The sequence below is a fragment of the Primulina eburnea genome, chromosome 1 (genome assembly GCF_022965805.1).
Source record: "Primulina eburnea isolate SZY01 chromosome 1, ASM2296580v1, whole genome shotgun sequence".
NCBI lineage: Eukaryota > Viridiplantae > Streptophyta > Magnoliopsida > Lamiales > Gesneriaceae > Primulina > Primulina eburnea.
This window is the reverse complement of record NC_133101.1, coordinates 56513319-56533721: the sequence shown is the minus strand read 5'-3', so window position 1 is coordinate 56533721 and position 20403 is coordinate 56513319. Positions and strand designations below refer to the sequence as shown.

The 20403-nt window shown below is 36.0% G+C and overlaps 2 protein-coding genes and 1 pseudogene across 2 annotated transcripts; all 3 read left to right on the top strand.

Annotated features, from left to right (window-relative positions):
• The first annotated feature begins 6766 nt into the window (after positions 1-6766).
• Positions 6767-7171, top strand: LOC140808704 (beta-galactosidase-like). Its single transcript, XM_073165889.1, has 2 exons — positions 6767-6930; positions 7015-7171. The coding sequence occupies exons 1-2, from the start codon at positions 6767-6769 to the stop codon at positions 7169-7171; spliced, it is 321 nt and encodes a 106-aa protein (XP_073021990.1).
• Positions 7172-8000: 829 nt separating this feature from the next.
• Positions 8001-11464, top strand: LOC140832556 (uncharacterized; annotated as a pseudogene).
• A 383-nt stretch (positions 11465-11847) lies between these two features.
• Positions 11848-19254, top strand: LOC140832546 (glyoxylate/succinic semialdehyde reductase 2, chloroplastic). Its single transcript, XM_073196634.1, has 12 exons — positions 11848-12130; positions 12333-12411; positions 16370-16435; positions 16811-16886; positions 16965-17020; positions 17286-17370; positions 17602-17662; positions 17875-17927; positions 18004-18074; positions 18177-18249; positions 18631-18735; positions 18911-19254. Exons 1-12 carry the CDS (start codon positions 11920-11922, stop codon positions 19073-19075), a joined length of 1101 nt encoding a protein of 366 aa, XP_073052735.1. The 5' UTR covers positions 11848-11919; the 3' UTR covers positions 19076-19254.
• The last annotated feature ends 1149 nt before the right edge of the window (positions 19255-20403 follow it).

The following is a 20403-nucleotide window of genomic DNA, read 5'->3' as shown; positions in this document are numbered from 1 at the left end:
CTTGGTGCGAGCAAGTAAATCATGAATTTACTTCGTTTGAGATAAGCATAGTGTATTCCTTGTTGGTCGGGAGACCTCAACACCCAAAAAATAAGAAAGATCACCCAAGTGTTTGAGAGAGAATTGCGCATGCAGTTGTGAAATAAGGTCCTGGATTTTTGATGTATCATCACCTGTGATGATAATATCATCGACATATACAAGAACATAAATCATGCAAGATGATGTAGACTTGATAAACAGAGATGCATCCGCCTTGGATTGAACAAAACTTTTGTCCAAAAGAGCAGCTTTAAGTTTATCAAACCAAGCACGTGGTGCTTGTTTAAGGCCGTAGATGGCTTTATGAAGACGGCACACAAGTGGCAATCCAGATTGTAGGCATTCGAATCCAGGAGGTTGCTGCATAAAAATAGTTTCTTGAAGAGACCCATTAAGAAAGGCATTGTTGACATCGAGTTTTTGTAAAGACCATCCTTTAGATAGAGCAATAGTAAGAACAACCCGAATTGTTGTTGGCTTGATGACAGGGCTAAATGTTTCAGTGTAGTCAAGTCCAGCAGTTTGAGAGTAGCCTTTAGCTACAAGGCGGGCTTTATGTCGAGCCACAGAACCATCAGCGTGAGTTTTTATTTTAAAAACCCACTTGCAGCCAATAATGGAGGCATCTACAGGAGCAGGAACCAAAGACCATGTGTGATTTTGGATCAAGGCATCATACTCTGATTGCATAGCCCGGCGCCACTCAGAATGGGAAAGAGCTTCACCCAGAGAAGAAGGCTCATGCACATTAATAAGCTGAGAAGCATAAACTTTGGGTTTATAGATGCCAACTTTAGATCGAGTGAGCATGGGATGGGCATTCATAGGAGTAGGTTCAGGTTGTTGAGAAACAACAGAGTCAGAAGGTGTAGGGGCAGTAGTAGTCGGTGACTCTGAAGGTACAATATCCTGAGGAATGGACGCAGCAGAAGATTGAGAGATGGCTGGCAAACATGGTTGAGAGATAGAAGGGATATATAAAGAAACAGAAGTGTGATCATTATTGGTATTGGGGAGAGATTTATTTTGAGCAAAAGGAAAGGAAGATTCATCGAATTTGACATGTCGGGAGATGTATATGCGACCATCATCACTTAAACACTTATATCCCTTATGATTAGTACTGTATCCCAAAAATGTGCATGATTGAGATCGAAATTCTAGTTTATGGGAATTGTATGGCCGAAGATATGGGAAACAGCGGCACCCGAAAGTGCGGAGAAGGGAATAATCAGGAGCAGTGCTTGTTAATGTTGTAAGGGGGACTGTCCCATGTGTGGCAGTGGTGGGAAGACGATTGATAAGATAAACGGCAGTTGTGAAGGCATCATCCCAAAATTTGATAGGCATGTGAGCATGTGCAAGAAGGGAAAGACCCATATCAACAATGTGCCGGTGTTTTCGCTCAACTACTCCATTTTGTTCGGAGGTGTGAGGGCATGTACGACGATGAACAATGCCACAGTGTTGAAAGAAAGAAAGAAACAAGAGATCGAAACTTCCCTCCCCAGTCAGTTTGTAGTGCTTTGATTTTTGTGTCGAATTGAAGTTCAACTTGAGTTTCGAATTGATGAAAGATTTTAAATACTTCAAACTTTGCTTTCAGAAAAAAAATCCATGTAAACCTACTATATGCATCAACAAAACTGAGATAGTATCGGTAGCCATTGGTAGACATGGTGTGAGCTGGTCCCCATACATCGGAATAAACTAATTGTAATGGTTTGGTGTAACTTGTATGAGAGGAATGAAACAATAGACGATGATTTTTACCAAGTTCACATGAGGGACAGAAACTGAAATTGTCATTTCTTGAAAAAGGAACATTACAATAATGCAAGATGTTCTTTACAGTAGCTAAATTGGGATGTCCTAGTTTATTGTGCCAGTGGTTAAGAGTAGAAGATGCCACTTTGGGAAGAGCCTGGAACACTTGATTGGAGGAGGAGTGTGCTGAAGGAGGCTGTGCTGTTAAGCAAACAGCTGTGGGAGATGAGGGAGGAACTGATTTTCTTATTGAGAATCGATAGAGTCCCTTATGCAACATGCCTTTGAGGATGATTTGGCCTGTTGATCGATCCTTCACAGCACAAAAGGATGGATGAAATTCAAAAAATACATCATTGTCAGTAGCAAACTGACTAACACTAAGTAAATTTTTGGTGATATGTGGGACTCGAAGAAGATGATTTAAACGAAAAACTCGAGATGATGAATTAGATAAGAATTGAGAATTTCCAATGTGAGTGATAGGCAAACATGTTCCATCTCCCATGTGAATTTTACCTCCTCCATTATAAGCATCTCCAAGGGATAAATTAGATAGATCATTCGTGACATGATGTGAGGCACCGGAGTCTGGGAACCACCATTCCTCAGGAACTATCTCAGATTGTGTCATTGCCACAACAGCCGTGGCACTTTGATCAGATACATTACGAGTATGAGAGGAATTGTTTGAGCCAGACCCTTGCTTTCGGTGTGATGGAACAAAATCTTTGTCGAACCGGTAGTAGCATTTCTCAGCTACATGACCAGTGTAGCCACATATTTGGCAAGTAGGACGGTTGTTGGTATTTCTAGACCAGCCCTTCCTTCCACCACGATAAGAACGTCCGTAGCCGCGACCTCTTCGATTAAACTGTCCTTGTGAACTATTGTGATCCTTAGGTTGAGTTACAGTAGTGTAATTGACTGTGGGAGTGGTACCTTCCACATTGACAGTGTAGGACTCGATGCGACCTTCGTGTGAGAGTAGTAGAGCTCCCACTTCAGAGGATGATAATGCATCAATCCTAGAGGTCACATGTACGAAAACAGAGTCGTATTCCATTCCCACTCCACCAAGAATGTAGAGATATGATCATCTTCTGATATTGAATGACCACATGCTGCCAAGGTATCCACAAAGCTTTTCATCTTGCCAAGATAATCCTTCATGCTAAGATTATCCTTCTTTAGATTCTGCAATTGAAGCTTGTACTGCATTATACGGGCTTTGGATCTGGTGGCAAAAAGTGTGGAGATTCTGTTCCAGATTTGAGCTGATGTATGGCATCCCACCATTTGACCTTGGATTCTTTCAGTCATGGACGCTAATAGGAATGAAAGTAAAAGTTGATCATGTCGATGCCATGAAACAAATGATGGATTCAAACCTTCCACAAGTTCTTCGCTGAGAATCGTTTTGGGTGGTACGGGTGATGATTCATCAATAAAAAGCTCGAGACCCAGGCCTCGGATACCAGCAAGAACCTGAAGGTTCCAAAGCAAAAAATTCTCGTCATTGAGCTTGACGGAATTGATCTGATTAGCTGGGTTTGTTATCGTAAAGTTAGCTGAAGAATTGGCAACTGGGATGGGGCTTGACCCAAGAGTCGAAGAAGCTTCTGCCATTGTGGCTCTGATACCAAGTTAGGAAATGAGAAGAAGATGAGAGAAATGTATTGTTGGAAATATTTAATCTGCCGTCTATTTCCTTGAATGAATACAAGAGTATTTATATGTACAATTGATGGATATAAAAGAAATGAAAAATAACAGATAAGAGTAATCTGTTACAACAATCTAACAATAATCTAACAGAAGATTATTCTCCTATCTTCTAGAAACATTCAAGGAGTGATCCTCTGCATCATGTGGTGTATGACATCACTTGACTTTCATAATTATTAATTCGAATTGTATCGATTGGAAAAAATTTAATCGAAAATATTATATATATTGTTATATATTATAATATAATTTTGAATTGCCGTGTGAATTGTGCATGGTGCGGCACCTCAATTGAAGAGGCCCGCATCCTTTCACTGACTTGGCCATGAATTGCACCATTTCATGAAACAACGTGTCTTTTGGTTCAAAACTTTTTATATTTTATAAATAAGACTATACCCCATTTGCATCATATCAATTCTTCTTCTTCTTTCTCTCTAATTTAATTTTATATATGAATTTTAAATATTAACACTTAAAATCCAAATTTTCTGTATATAAAATCTAGTGTTTAGATTTCATAAGTTTATACGCTTAAAAAATTCGAGCTTGAAATATATGAAAATTTTTACAAATATTCCTCCAAAGTAAATCCACTAGATTTTATGAGAAATCTTTTATATTTACGTGGAATTCCATAGAGTTTAATAGAAATTTATCAACTTCACAAAATCTATTATTTTAAAAAAAATAAAAATTCTGCATACTCTCTTACATATTTAACTCTAGTATTTTTTTGAATAATGATCTCACCAATAATTATACAAAAAAATTAAATTTATTATATTAATCTAATGAATTTTATAATACTGTTGTTATCTAAATTTCATGTGTGAAAATTTGATTAAATAAATCGAAAACTATTTATTTATAATATTTTCGGTACATATATTTTATTTTAATGTCGCTGTATGTCATAAAAAATAAAGACTTGATCTCTGATACAATTCGGTGAGACTAACTTCACTCGTTGGAAGGACAAATTGTTTTTCCTACTCACTGAATTGGGAGTTGCATACTTGATTACTTGTTGAGTCAAGACCTTCCCATAATCCCTGCACCATCTGATAAATGCGCTGACGAGATCAAAGCATCATGTAAGAAACGAGAAGAGGGCGAAGTTCTGTCACGTCTCAAGATCAGGGTTAGTCGATGCTGACGTTGTTCAACAGTCACATAATCGTCAAACTACAAACCTCGTAGTACAATATAAACCAAAACAAGTTTATTTCTCACAATTAATCATTAAATTGTCTTTACAATGTAAAAAATAATAATATGCGGAAACGCTTACAAGGAAAACTCAAATAAAACTTAAAACAAACATAAATTACAATGACTCTTATTTTCGTCCATCACCAACCCCAAAACTGGTCATGTTTCTCTTCCTCTAACTGATCTTCTGGCTTATTCGGGAAGGGAGAGCAATGAGTGAGTGATATGGTTGTTACTCAGCAATTGAGGGTTGTTCGAGTACATACATAATAAATACACATGATTTTCGAAAACAACATATCATATCATGCATTACATAATTCGCATAACATATTATCAACATCAACATCAACATAATGTATTTTGGCCTTGGCACTGAGATTACTCTACTTTCCATGGTTGAATGATATCAGTCTCTAATTTTTACTCCTCTAAGAGGTGAGGCCATATAACGGTTACAATCTCAACGTGTAAAGGCCATAACTTATCATGCATTGAGATTCATACTCATATCCAGCTGAATTCTCACAGTACCAAAACACATACAACAATCGTGTCAAGAAGAGGTATAAACAAAACAACAGTGCTCGACCGAAACTTTAAAAAACGGAAAGACGTATAATCGGATACATACTTTTAAATCAAGCTCACTTTCCTTAGATCTAGATGCTAAAAACGTGAAGGGCGATTTTGTTTACCAGGATTTTCGAATCCTTCCTAGATTTGGAGTGCAGCAGAGCTTCGATACTCAGCAGAATTGGGAGAACAAAAGCTCGAAATTTCTTGAGAGCACTAGGGAGCAACTTTCCAAAATATGTAATTGAGAATAATAAAATCGATGATGTATCTATTGTGTGTTGGTTACTATTTGTTTACGAAAATGCTATCGATTTTTGTTTTGTTTTTTTTTAAATTTTAACATGTTTTTGGTTTTCGTTTAAAAAAAAAGAACTATACAAGCACACAATGCCTAGACCGAGAATTATATTAGGGAAATTAATGTTTTGTGTGTATGACATTTTCAATGTTGTCATATAGGAATTGTGGTTTAAGTCAATAAGCTGCCATAAATTTCGACAAGGTTTTGAAGTGTTTATACAAGTAGTATGTTTAAGTCCAAAGACACCTTCTATATGTACAAAAACTTATATTTGATCGCTCGTATCACAAGCTGAGTGGAGGATTGTTAGAAATAGTTAGTGATAACTATATAAAATAAGTCCCACGTTGAAAAAAGGAAAAATAAATGAAATGCTTATAAGTGGAAATGGATCAAACAAAATGTATTTGGGTGTTGAATAGTGTGGAGGAAATAATCTCCATTGTCAATTTAATAGTCAAAGATAAGCAGGGCACTAAATCAGAATTAATTAATATTAATTCAGATTTATTATTTTTACTACTAGTATTTTAGTAATTAAATAATATAAGGTGCCATAATAAATTGGAATCAACCAGTGCAATCTTTCGAATTGAAACATTCTCTCCAGAAAATATTTGAATGAAGAAATGTTTGTTCACAAAAAAGGTCTATCTATACAGATAGTCACATCCTTTGACAGAAGATGTTTCAACGTTGTAAATATAATTTCATTTCTTGACTTGTGTTGGACGAATTTTCTCTAGTTTGTTTTGGGAAAATTTATAGATATTGATGTCTATAAATTTTGATCTTGGTTTTCAAGTTCCTGGAAGGAAATTGTCATTACCTCAGCAGCAACATAGGGGGAAATCACTTCCCTCAGTTGAGTTATTAAATAGTTGAAAACATTCAAACAACTGAGTTTCCCTTCAAAAGATGTTGATTTTATTCTCATTCTTTTTTTTAAATAAAGTCAGTTATTTCTTATACAACAATAAAGTGTATCTTGTATTTATTAACCTCCATCATAATCATCATGTTAGCTTTTGGATCAATTTTCTTCTGTTGTACAGGACATTTTGATATTTTATTGATTTTTGAAGGCTAGCTACTTTTGACTCCTTGGATGGAAATGAACCATTGGCAATAGATATGAATACCATGAGTAAGGGCCAGGTTTGGATAAACGGGCAGAGCATTGGACGCTATCGGAATCAGTACAAAGCGTTGGGCGGCAATTGCGGTGCCTGTAATTATTCTGGTTGGTTTGACGAGAAAAAATGTTCAAGCAACTGCAATGAAGCTTCTCAGAGATGGTAATAGAGATATCTAAGTGGCACGAATGTTTTTTTTGTCTCAGATACAACATAATTTTCTGAGAAAGAGCTGGTATTTTTCAGGTATCGCGTCCCTTGGTCGTGGCTCTATCCATCAGGAAATCTATTGGTTGTGTTTGAAGAATGGGGAGGGAATCCTAATGGGATTTTGTCGGCAAAACGGGAAGTAGAGAGCATATGTGCAATCATATATGAGTGGCAGCCAACGATAGATTTATAAGAAGTTTGAAAATGATCAAAAAAGAAAAAAAGTCAACAGTTGAGACGTCAGAGAATACAGATGCGCCAAAAGAACCATAAAACAAACATTAGAATTCATGTCATGTTGCCTTATCCTTATTTTGACAATTACTCAATCTCTAGTTATGAATTTCAATATTTTTAAGATGAGTATGTCTGTTGTGAGACCGTCTCACAACAGACATATTGCCCTATCCTTATTTTGACAATTACTCAATCTCTAGTTATGAATTTCAATATTTTTAAGATGAGTATGTCTGTTGTGAGACGGTCTCACATATCTTTATCTGTGAGACGCGTCAACCCTACCGATATTCACAATAAAAAATAATAGTCTTAGCATAAAAAGTAATACTTTTTCATGGATAACCCAAATAAGAGATCCGTATCACAAAATACGACTCGTGAGACCATCTCACTCAAATTTTTACTTTTTAAGACTAAAAAAAAGGCAAATAGATTATTTATTTATATAATTGTATTTCATAATTTGACCTCTCAAATGATTTCTTTTAAGTAAGGGCCTAAATGGATTGATTAAAGGCAAAAATTTGTGTGAGACGGTCTCACGGGTCGTATTTTGTGAGACGGATCTTTATTTGGATAATCCATGGAAAAGTATTACTTTTTATGCTAGAAGTATTACTTTTTATTGTGAATATGGGTAGGGTTGACCCGTCTCACAGATTGTGATCCGTGAGACGGTCTCACATGAGACTAAATGGATTGATTAAATTAAGGCCCACGTTGGGACCTGATCATATCTTAAGGCCCACGTTCAGCCCACCGTGAAAAACATTTACAGTGAACAGTGATCCTTCGAAATAGAATCCGCAATTCGCCGTAAATTACAAGAGGCGAAAGCTAGGGTTTTCGAAGCCCTCTTCGAATTTCGATATTATTACACAACAGACGCTATATCTCTTCTCTATTTCCTTTGTCAGTGATTGAAAAATTTAGAAGCTAGCGGGTTGCTGATTATATTCATCAGGTGCAGGTGCTTTTTCTTAGGATTTTCCTTACTTTTAGTGTAAAACAATCAATCGCAAGCCCTCGAAAGGTAAAGAAAATGCAAGAAACGCTGGAATGCTATTTATTTACTCCCAAGTTTTCTCTTTGATAGGTAGGATAGAACAGATGGATTATGGTGTAGCTGACCGGAACGCCGCCGTTTATGGCGGCGAACATGACGAGGAACCACAGTACGAAGGGCAATACAATGAAGCAGAAGAGGGAAACTACGGGTCAATTGATAGAATAGATGATAGTGCAGGCCGTCATGAGTTGAAGCATGATTCTTCTTCGTCAGCAGGGTTAGTTGTGCTAGTTTGTGTCGTAGGTCCTTAGGAGTTTATGTGATTAGATTGAAATGCTTTGTTTAGTTTAGCTTGTGCATATTCTGAGTGGTGAGATGGGTTTGGGTTTCCATCCCAAGAAATGGTGAGGGGTATGAGAAATGGTAGTAACTGCTGGTTTTTTGTTTCTCTTCTTGTGATAGAAAACTCTTTGTCGGAGGCATTGCGTGGGAGACTTCAAAAGGTAGTGTGAGCACCATATGTATTTCCAGCATCCATACTTATATTTGCTTCTCTTTCTTTCTTTTTTCTTTTAATTTTTGGTTGAGTTTTGAAATGATATATTTGTGTTTGTTAAGTGTGTTCTCTTTAGACACTCTATTTCACTACTTATTGTATCGCGGGAGTTATGAAGACATGGTCGAAGTTGGTCTAAACATAGATGTGTTAGATGGGGTTGATGGAAAGCCTTTGTTTGCTTCCAAAAAATATTTGTGGAAGCTTCAGTAAGAAAGGTGGGTAAATGATACGAGGATGGTGGAGAAACTATAAGACTAATTGAAAGACAGACAATGGTGGAACAGAAAGAAAACAGAATTAATCTGGTAAAAGAAGGAGTATGCTTCTGATTTTGATTGTCGCTTAACTATTGTTGGTATCTCCGGTTTCCAGCTTCTGAAAGAGATGATATATGATTGCTTTGATTTGAGTTTTGAGGATACATATTACTCTGGTAATCAATGGTGGTGGAGAAACAATAAGATTAACTGAAAGACAGACAATGGTGGAACAGAAAGAAAACATAATCAATCTGATAAAAGGAGTATGCTTCTGGTTTTGATTGTCACTTAACTATTGTTGGTATCACCGGTTTCCAGCTTCTGAAAGAGATGATATATGATTAATTTGATTTGAGTTTTGAGGATACATATTGTTCTTGTAGTCAATGGGCTTGTTAGGAAAAAAAGTTACCGCGTGTAAATTAAGCTTTAGTTTATGTACTTAACAAATATATTAAGAAACAAATTAGTGTGGAGAAATATCAAATAAATCTCTTGAATCATGAAGATCGATTATTGTACTTAGTTATAATGGAGGCAAAGGAAAAAATGGGATTATGGCATTTGAGCATTAGAAGGTGACTTCTGATTGGGAAATGTATCAGAATGCGATTGCTGTTTTCTGGACCACTTTTGGGGATGTGTGATCTGTCATTTCTTTTTATGTTTATTAATTTCTATTTTTTCCCCTCATATTTAATAATTTTGTATTGTTTTGTCTTCCCTATATCCAACTAGTTAATTGGGTAATACTGGTGTATCATTTTGAACTCTCTTGGTGTACTGGAATATCTTTTCAATGTCATATCAAGTCTGTTGTGATATATCATTGAAGTAATATTAGGTTATAGCTATCATTAAAATATATTCTTGGCACTCTCTTTCCAGAATCCTTCAGCAGGTACTTTGGGAAGTATGGAGAAATTATAGATTCTGTAATAATGATGGATAAAATTACTGGAAGACCACGGGGATTTGGATTTGTAACTTTTGGTGATCCAGAAGTTGCTGAAAATGTTTTACTGGAAGAACATGTCATTGATGGTAGAGCGGTAGGATATTTTTATTGATTATTTGACGCAGCTTCCGGATTATACTTTACAACTATATATGGAATCTTATTTTTTAACTCACATGGCAGGTTGAAGTAAAGAGAACAGTCCCTAGGGAGGACACCCAAGTTGGAGGAGTGCCAAAGACGAAGAAAATATTTGTGGGTGGTATTCCATTGTCGATAAATGAAGGTAATTCATGATTATGTTCTTTTACTCGTTTTTGCATGTGAGGCCTATGTTGAGTTTGCTGTTTTTTAACATTTCGATTCAGACGATTTGAGGGAGTATTTCTCTTCTTACGGTAATATTGTGGAGCATCAAATTATGCTGGATCATCAAACTGGTCGGTCCCGAGGTTTTGGCTTTGTAACTTTTGAAAATGAAGATGCCATTGATAAGATACTTGCTCATGGTCGCATGCATGAACTTGGTGGAAAGCAAGTGAGTCTGATCACACGCCATGGGCTTTATTGATCTTATGGCATAACTCGTTGACTGATCTCTCGAATGTAAAAAAATTTCAGGTTGAAATAAAGAGGGCTGAGCCAAAAAGATCTGGCTTTGACAATTTTACCGGAAGTCGCTCACGTTTTGGAGGTAGTAGTTCAAAATTTAGCGGTAATTTTGCTAGTGGTTCAAAAGGTGGTTTCGGAGGTGGCTACAACGGTAAGATGGATAAACCCTATGGCAGCTATGATAGCTATGGCGGTTATGGAAATTTCTCTGGGAATTATGGCGGTGGTTCTGCAGGATTTTATGGAGGATATGGTGGATATGGCTATGGTTACGGATTTGGTGGGCCTTTGTACAATGGTGGTGCATATGGAGGTGGTGGGTTTGGGGCCGCCACTGGTTATGGTGGTGGGCCCACTGGTTATGGTGCAGGTAAAGGGTACGGTGGTTCCAGTGGTGGATACGACAGGTGGTAAAATCTTTGGAGGAGGTGGCGGTGGAGGGTATGGCCCGGCAAAAGGTTATGGCGGCGGTTATGGTGGCGATGGTTATGGCGGCGGCGTTGGTGGTGGTTATGGTGGCGGCAGCAGTGGGGGCGGCAGTTATGGAAGTGGTAAAGGATATGGAAACGGTAATTTCACTGGTGGGAGGTTCCATCCTTACCGGAAGTGAGGTCTGCCACTGAACGTTTGGCATAGATCCGTAATTTTACCCGAGTTTAAGGTTGTCGAATTGATTGTGAAAAACCATATTTGCTTGGATCCACAATGGGAAGACTATTCATTTTTCATTGGTGGTACCTCAGAATGAAAGTGAAAGATATTTATTGTGCAATTTTACATGGTGATGTATTATTATTTAACTTCGAGTCCTATCTACTCGTGGAGTTGATTGGATGGATCTCATTGAAGCGCTTGCGGTCTTGGATCAACTTTCTAGTTTGACATGTAAAATCTTGGAATGTTTGAGTTCTGCAAGGGCTACAAGCGAGCTAAATGTTCACTTTGAATTTGTGTTCACTTTAATAATCAGAATTTAAGACCGACCCTAGTTTTAAATCCCTGTCAAATGCATGAATTTGTTATAAAATGTGGAGTACACGAAAACCAAAATAAACTAGAAGATTTAGATTAAAATAAATAAAAATGTAAATAACTATAACGTTTTGTAGATGAGACTAAAATTATTACAGAATGATTAAAATTGAAACATTCATGTTTAGGTATCCAAAATGTTATAAGGTCAATATCACAAATTGGTAATAATTAGGGGATGAAATTGCAGTTTCGGCGAAAAATGGACAAGGTTCAAAAACGAGGAAGATAGTAAGAATATGGGCGACGTATCAGGTTATCCAGATTATCAATGGCAGTTGTTGAAGCGCGCCATTTTCGATCGCCTCCAAAACTTCATTGTCTCACAACAGCTGCAGCCTCTGAAGCCATGGCTATGACTATGTGCTCAAGACTCTGCCCGGGAGTTCCCGCTCACTTCAAAACCAGACCCGTTTCTAAACTTCGATTCTCTTCCAGCTTTAAGGCTAGCTCTTCTCAGGCGTCCGGCTCAACTCCAAAATGTACAACTCTTTTTCTATTCACTATCTCCTTTATGACCATTCGTGATTATTTTTGGGCATTTTGAATTCTGCTTTGCTTTACCGCACAAGAATCTCATTAGACTGTAGTATTTGTGTTGGTTTTTTTTATTAAAAAAGGGTACTTTGTATGAAATTCTTTGGAATTTTCATCTGTTCTCTGAAGTTTAAGTGCGTGAACTAGATGAGACGCCATCCCGCGTCGGATTTCTGGGTCTTGGAATTATGGGGTCTCCCATGGCGCAAAATCTCGTAAAAGCAGGGTATGAATCAATTCTTTAGCTTATCTTATATTTGTTTGATCATCTTCAACCCAAATTCTATTTTTATTTATAAATTTAACAATATAATTATGATTAATTTTATGTGATATAATTAATGTTGTATTATTAATAAGGTAATTATAATAATATTTAAATTATTATATATTAATTTAATTTTATATATGATACGACTTATTACACATAAATTATTAAAATTCATAAATAACTTGAATAAATAAAATTAAATGTCGGGGAATTTTTCTATTTTACACATAAATTATTAACATTCATAGATAACTTGAATAAATAAAATTAAATGTCGGGGAATTTTTCTATTTTCAATGCATACAGTTGAGATTTCGCAACATTCTAAGGAATTCTAATTGTTTATAGATATAAAGTAGCGCAAAAACATCATTGTCAGTAGTCTCAAGCATCGCTCTGCAAAAACTTCAAGTGTAGCTCGACAAAAGTGTTGCATTCACAAGGCAATTGTTCCTTTATTATTAGTCCATGTCCTGAGCCGCCTCATTAATACTTCGTTGTATAAATAAACATCGTGATTCTTTATCGCATCTGTGGTATGAAGGAAAAAATTACAATGCTTTCAAATCGTCATCGGAACATTGCTCCATTATATCATTGTACAAATTATGATTGGCAATTTCCCGGTCACGATGGATACTACATGACCTGAAATTAAACATTTGTGTGTAACTTCTTAATCTTGTTGGATGATGTAGGCAACAACCAAGTCTTGTTCTTGAGCTATAACATTCTATATTGCTTTTCTTCTATTTTCAACGTTCTCAACGTTCATCCAATCCATCTTTCTTTCATTTTCATTTTCATTTTCGGGCGATGAAGATGTGCTAGAGGATGATGCATGCAATTACAAATAAAACTTCATTTTCAGGTTAGTGAGAATGTAAAACGTGTGAGAATGTGATCGCATTATATAATGGTTTTTAAAGATAATATTAGATATGTAGGACTATGTGATGACCATAGGACATGATTGCATTCGGTTTTGACCGTCACAGGGATTATTTAGCTTATCTTGTCTAAATTTTGACCGTTTGATGATTATTATCTTATCTAGGAAATGATTGTTGGATGAGATTATATTTAATCTTGACTTTTGAATGTGATCACTTTAATCTTGATCATTGGATATATAACAATCTTATCTCGTTGGATGAGATTACATCTAATTTTGACCTTTGGATGATATTACAATCTTATCTAGAAATTGATCACTGGATGAAATTACATCTAGTCTCGATCGTTGGATGAGATTACAATTTATGGTATTTCCAGTACAAGTAAATTATCGCTCGTTAATAAAATAATTACACCAACAATTATAATCTCTATGTTCCAAGTAGTTGATTGACATCCAACTCTAGAACTACTTTTTCAATGTTTGAAGAAGACAAACTACCACGTCATTTGTATCTTGACATATCACAAATTCTTACTATATATATAAACCAATCCAAAGATAATTTTTGGACTCGTGTCAAAGAAACTTACAACACCAGCAAATCAAACAACCTAAAAGTACATAACAAAAGATCGTTGCAGAGTCACGTGAAAGCTATATTCCGTGCAATTGGAAAATTAAGGGGATGTATTCGTCAAGTTGAAACTCTCAAACGAGTGGCGCATCTGAAGAGGATATTTGAAGTTTTTCTTACTCAAAATATTATTGGTATTACTAGTCTAATTTTTTATATAAGTCGTGTATTTTTGTTCAGTTGAATCAAGAAAAAGATCAATCCATGCAAGATCCTAAGTTCAATAAATGAGTTGTAAGAAGCAATTCTAGAATTTGATGTCATTTCAATTGCTTGTTGATGTGCCATAATATAGAATGTTATTTCACATCAACAAGAATTTGTTGCTGCCTACATCATCAAACAAGATCAAGACACACAGAGGCTCAATTTCAGGTTATGTAGTAATACACCGTGACGGGAAATTCGCCGATCGTAATCACTTAGATTGAGGCGGGCTATCGGTTGGCTTTGAAGTGAAAGAGTGGATTTCTTGAATTGTAAAGTCATGCCTGCACTCCCAGTTCTATTCAATTATTACTTTGCTTAGAATAAAAAATATAATGAAGCAATGATAATGATTTCGAATGTCTCTGAATTTGTTTATTCGTATGGTAGTTGTGATTAAAGAATCACGATGCCTAATTTCATACAATGAAGTGACAGTGTGGGGTTGGTCAGGCAATCGACTAATCAAAAAGCAACAATTATGTTGTGCATGCTAACACATGTTTTACACATATATGCTACTAAAGAATAATAAGAATAGAAGAATCTACTGCAATTGTGTGTATGCCACACTTTTGTCGAGCTGTAGTGGAATTTTTTTTGGAGTGATGCTTGAGATCACCTACTACCAATGATGTTGGATGACTTCTTTGTATTGGTAAACAACGAGAATTCCCTGGAATGTTGAAAAGTCTCGGTTGTATACATTGGAGGAAAAATTGCCCCACGACTTGGGCGGGTTAATATGTAGATCGTAGTGGTTTTCTAACAATCATTTTAGAAATGTTAGTTGATTACGATATTTGGATATGATATGCATACTTGGGTATGTCAGGATCTAATAACAATAATATAAATGTTTTAGAGCCATTCAATCTATCTTCCAACCTTGCACAAGATATTGCTCTTTCTGCTCATTATATAATTGGAAGAAAAAAATATGATACATGATATTTTTCGGTTGATGGTATTTATCTGAAATTGTCAACTATTGTGCGAATAATTCACATAGTCTAAAAAAGAAATATTTTGCAATGGAACAATTGTCCAGCAGAAAAGACGTGGAACGTGCATTTGACATTCTTCAGACTTCAATCACGATTTGGGATTGTGGCATCTTTAACACATGTTTGGCAGAAGCATCATTTGCATTATAACATTTATTATAACGCACAATATGATTATGGAAGATGAACGTGACCTAAGTGCACCCATTTAAGATATGAGGGTAGCACAACATTGCTAAGGAATGAGAAATAAATGGTTGTCGATGAGCATATCAGATTTTAAGAATTTCTCGATCGATATAAAAAAATAAAAGACAAAGATGTTCTCTTTGCACTAAAAAATGCTTTGATCGATCATTTATGAGATAATATAATAGCTCAAATGGTTGAAGTTGTGTTATGTTATTTGATTTTATGTATTCAAGTTATTTATCAATTTTAATTATTTATGTGTATTAATTCGTATGATATACATATAATAATTAAATTAACGATTTCAATAATAGTATAATTACATTGATTAATAATATAATATTAATTATATCATATCAACATTAGTCATATTTATATTGTTAAATTGGTACTAAATATATGATAATAAATAATGTAAGTAAAATAAAAAAGAATATTCTTTTTAGCATTAGTTACAAGGTAAATAAGTTGGAGATAAATAGTGTATTTGATGCAGAAATTTAATATGTTATAGAACTTTTGATGGTCTTAGAGTTACCATTTATTTATATGAATGGAAAATTCCATGTATCAGCATGTAGAATTTCATTATAGCTAATCAATTCCTCGTATCTATCTCAACTATAAAACTTTAGATAATCATGGCACTGGTGGCAGAGTACATGAATATCCAGTTTGTCATATGTAGCATCTTCATGTAATGATGGTTAACTAATACTGGTTACAAAGTACCAATATTTTAAATCATCGTGTAAATGTTTCTCATTGATGCTTCAATGTTCCTTTTTTTAAACTGTTACGTCTCTTTCTCTGGAGTAGTTGTTGACAGTTTCTTCAAACGTCTAAATTCATAAAATGATCACTCCTATCAAGATCCGAAAGACAATATTTGAGTTTCTTATGAACGGTATATCAGCTGTAATGTGCAAACGAGCCTTCTAACTTTTATACTTTCTTGAACTGATGTTGAAGATACGATGTTACGGTTTGGAGTAGGACTAGAAGCAAATGTGATCCACTCGTCTCATTGGGTGCACAGTAAGTATTTATATAGCTCATCTGAGACATTTTTTATCCAATGTAGAGCTTTTTAATTCCTAGAGTATGTCCCTATAGATCATCAATTCAACCTTCTTTATGTATTTCCTTTAAAAAGGAAACATTATCATTTTTCAAGATAAAAGAAGTGATCTGTCAAACTCATTCGCCAAGTTCAGTCTTTCTTAAACATTTCCTTGTATGTCAATATGCGGTCTGCAGTGTTCTGAAAGTCTTTGTGGTGTAAGAAATTATATATGTTTGTGACGCTGAAAAGCTTCATTTGGGTGTTTAAGAATATCTTTTACAAAAATCTAAAGCAATTTATGTGATGAGCTGAATTGGTCTTGGTGCCTGAGAAATTGTTCGGTGCAGATATAAATCCACTCCGGAGGAAGTAGCTGCCTCCTGTGGGATCACATTTGCAATGCTTGCTGATCCCGAAAGTGCTGTGAGTGTAAATTTTTTGGTTCTTATTTTTGTGTTGGTGATAATGGAAAACTCCCATGATGTCCAAATTTTTTTCCAGGTAGACATTGCATGTGGTGAGCATGGAGCTGCAAGTGGTATGAGTCCTGGGAAAGGGTTAGCTTTCTTTATTTTTACTGTCAATGATAACAAAAAAACATGGAAAATATTTTGAGTCTTTAAAACTTGGTTGGGTATAAGTCATCCCAAATTTCATTATCTAGGATATTGAAAACTTGGTTGGGTATAAGTCATCCAAAATTTCATTATTTAGGATACCGAAAACCCAATTTGGGGATCTTTCTTCCCAGGCCCCACCTCCCTCTTTCTCTAAATTTGATATTTATCTTTATCGCATGCACTTCTGACATGGGTGCTGCAGCTATATAGATGTCTCCACTGTAGATGGTACCACTTCCAAATTGATAAGCACGCAAATCAGATCTACTGGAGCTCTATTTTTGGAGGTTAGTTTTATGTTGTCTTCTCCATGCAAACAATTGACATAAAACCAGTCGCCTACACACACACACACACATGTGCATATGTTTATTTTTATGTATGTATTGATAGATAAATATAAATATTTCATTTGTTGATCCTGCATATCCTTATTGAATGGTTTAATGCATGCTATTGTTCTCACAATGCTTCCTTCGTTCTTGTTAAATGCATTCAACACAATTTTTCCCCTACAGGCTCCAGTTTCAGGCTCAAAAAAACCAGCTGAAGATGGGAAGTTAATCTTTCTTACTGCTGGTACTGTACTAGACAAACAGTTTGTAATTTACTACTGAACTTTGTGAAATAAGTGATGCAATTTTTTTGTTACTTTCTGGTTCTGATTTTGATCGTATTTACTAGCGTCTTGTCATCCTTATGCACATTTTACCTCATTATGGTATAATGTTCTATACTCAGTTAAATTTAGGCTTACAGAAACAGAAATAATCACTTCTTCAATATTTCAGGCGACAAATCGCTATATGAGACTGCCAGCCCACTTTTAGATGTCATGGGAAAGGTGAATCACACACTCTCTCCTTCTGTCTTTGTAAATGAGTCTTGTTAAATTTCTCACTTTTTCACACAATTTTTAGTCAAGATTTTATCTTGGTGATGTTGGTAATGGAGCTGCATTGAAGCTAGTTGTCAACATGATAATGGGAAGGTTCTTGGCCTGTTCACTTCATGAAATTAATTTTTTATATGTTATGTTCAAGAATGTTCCTTGCTCCTTTTTAAATTATTTTTCGTGCCGAACAATTTGCAGTATGATGGCATCCTTTTCTGAGGGATTGCTTCTCAGTGAGAAACTTGGTTTGGACCCAAGTGTGCTGGTGGAGGTATGAGCTCTATTTATCTACTTCAGTTGAAAGGTTTTCTCATTCTTTTTCCTTCTCATCTATTGAAGAATATATGATGATTTTCATGCTTTCCACAACGGGCAATTGCTAACCATTTCAATTACCACCAAATTTAACAGAGTCCCACCTAGGAATAGAGGTCTCGGGAGGAGTTTTAGATGTATCGTTGTGACCTCTGTTCCACGTGGTAGAGACACGATGTTTCTTGAGACTGCCAAAACATAGCATTTGGGCTCCAAACAATTTAAAATATTTGAGTTTCACTGTACCAATTAACTATAATTCCTCGATAGCAACATATAGTGCACATACCGGATTAGTTAAAACCCGTTGAATGGCACGTTGTTATCAAATGTGCAGGTTATCTCCCAAGGAGCCATCAGTGCACCAATGTTCTCGGTGAAAGGCCCTTCCATGATTCAATCTATGTATCCTCCTGCATTTCCGTTAAAGCATCAGCAGAAGGTGCACAATCTTGGAAAATTTTATGTCACGTTCTTGTAAATGTCGTGTCTATCAGACTCACTCATTTTCTCAAAACACACTGCTATTTTTAAGTGAAATTTCTGTTAAAACTGTGTACTCTGATTCTTGCTAGAATCTTTCGATGGGTTTTTTTACACCAGTGTCTTTTGTGTAGGACCTTCGACTCGCTCTACGATTAGCTGAATCGGTTTCTCAGCCAACTCCAGTTGCAGCAGCTGCAAATGAACTATACAAGCTAGCGAAATCACGGGGTCTGAGTGACCTCGATTTCTCAGCGGTGATTGAAGCGTTGAAGGCTCAATTGGAGCAAAACAAATAGAATTTTTTTTTAATCAATAAAATCAAATTCATCAATCAAAAACGAGTACGGATGTACTAGGTATACCCAGACGGGTTATGCCGATGCAAGTCAATGACAACATAAATCAATTTTTAGTGTGTTTTATTATTATTACAGAACATTAAGTTTGATGTAAACAAAAAAACTGATAAATCAAGATATACGTCTTGAACACTCATGTTCCAAATTTTAAAGAATGATCCAGGCTAGAATCGATTAACCAATGTCAATACAGTCGTGTAACACAAAGGACGAAAATACCAAATGCGGCTACAAATCGAGGACAAATGACATTAGCTTTTATATACAACGATACAGAGTCTCAAGAAGATCAAATATGATTGTCTGAAGATGATGTTATTAAAAAAAAACTCCGAAGAAATAAGAGGGCGATCGAGAACATAAAGAAAGTCTATAAGCATTATCAAGAATGCACCAAAAATTATCAAATGTCCAATATTTCAAGCAGAGATGCATCCATCTTTATGCTCAGACTGAACCACATATCTACTCAATCAAAAACACCTTCAATCATCATAGCACGACTTCAACAGCTACAACGAGGATCAACATGCTCACTGCTAGGATCTGTGTAGGTGTTTAGAGGTTTTCTTTTTAAATCTGAATAACAGTAATCTCAATTAGTATTTGCAGCTGAAACCGTATCTCAACTTTCAAAATTCATTAGAAAGACTCTTTATGACGGTTGTAAAACTCACACAAATATATGATGTAAACTTGAAACAAATGTTAGTGTAAATTCAGCACATACGAAGGTGCATCTTCTTTTCGGTAGCTCATCACATAAGAACTCCAAAGTTAAGCGTGCTTGACTTGGGGCAATTTTGGGATGAGTGACCTCCTGAGAAGTTTCCTAGGGTGCGTGTGAGTGAGGATATAAGCACGCTGAAAAGACTCGTCTTGGTACAGTGAGGACAATCGTCAAATCTGGGGCGTTACAAGTGGTATCAGAGCCAACCTCTCTTAGTACGGTGTGGTTAGGGGACGAACCAAGCGGAAACTGGTGGGCATGTGAGGTCCGGGGCCGAAGAGGGCGGGGGGCGACCGTCAGTGCCATCAATTGAACGGACAATGAGCGGCTCCTGGCAGGCTTCTAGGTGGAGGGAACATGAATGAACCGACCCACACGGGAATGAGAGGGATTCCGAGACTGTTCAATGTAATGGACTGTACAGTTGAAGAGAGCTTAAAAGATTTGATTGGTACTACTCATATCACGAAGGTGCATCTTATTTTCGGTAACTCATCACATAAGAACTCCAAAGCTAAGCATGCTTGACTTGGGG

Bases quoted from the DNA above. Each gene is read 5' to 3' on its own strand.
- LOC140808704 (XM_073165889.1), top strand. From the start codon at position 6,767: ATGAATACCATGAGTAAGGGCCAGGTTTGGATAAACGGGCAGAGCATT. The intron at 6,931-7,014 runs GTAATAGAGATA...GGTATTTTTCAG, and splicing joins AATGAAGCTTCTCAGAGATG to GTATCGCGTCCCTTGGTCGT.
- LOC140832546 (XM_073196634.1), top strand. From the start codon at position 11,920: ATGGCAGTTGTTGAAGCGCGCCATTTTCGATCGCCTCCAAAACTTCAT. The intron at 12,412-16,369 runs GTATGAATCAAT...CTGATGTTGAAG, and splicing joins CAAAATCTCGTAAAAGCAGG to ATACGATGTTACGGTTTGGA. The intron at 18,250-18,630 runs GTATGAGCTCTA...TCAAATGTGCAG, and splicing joins ACCCAAGTGTGCTGGTGGAG to GTTATCTCCCAAGGAGCCAT.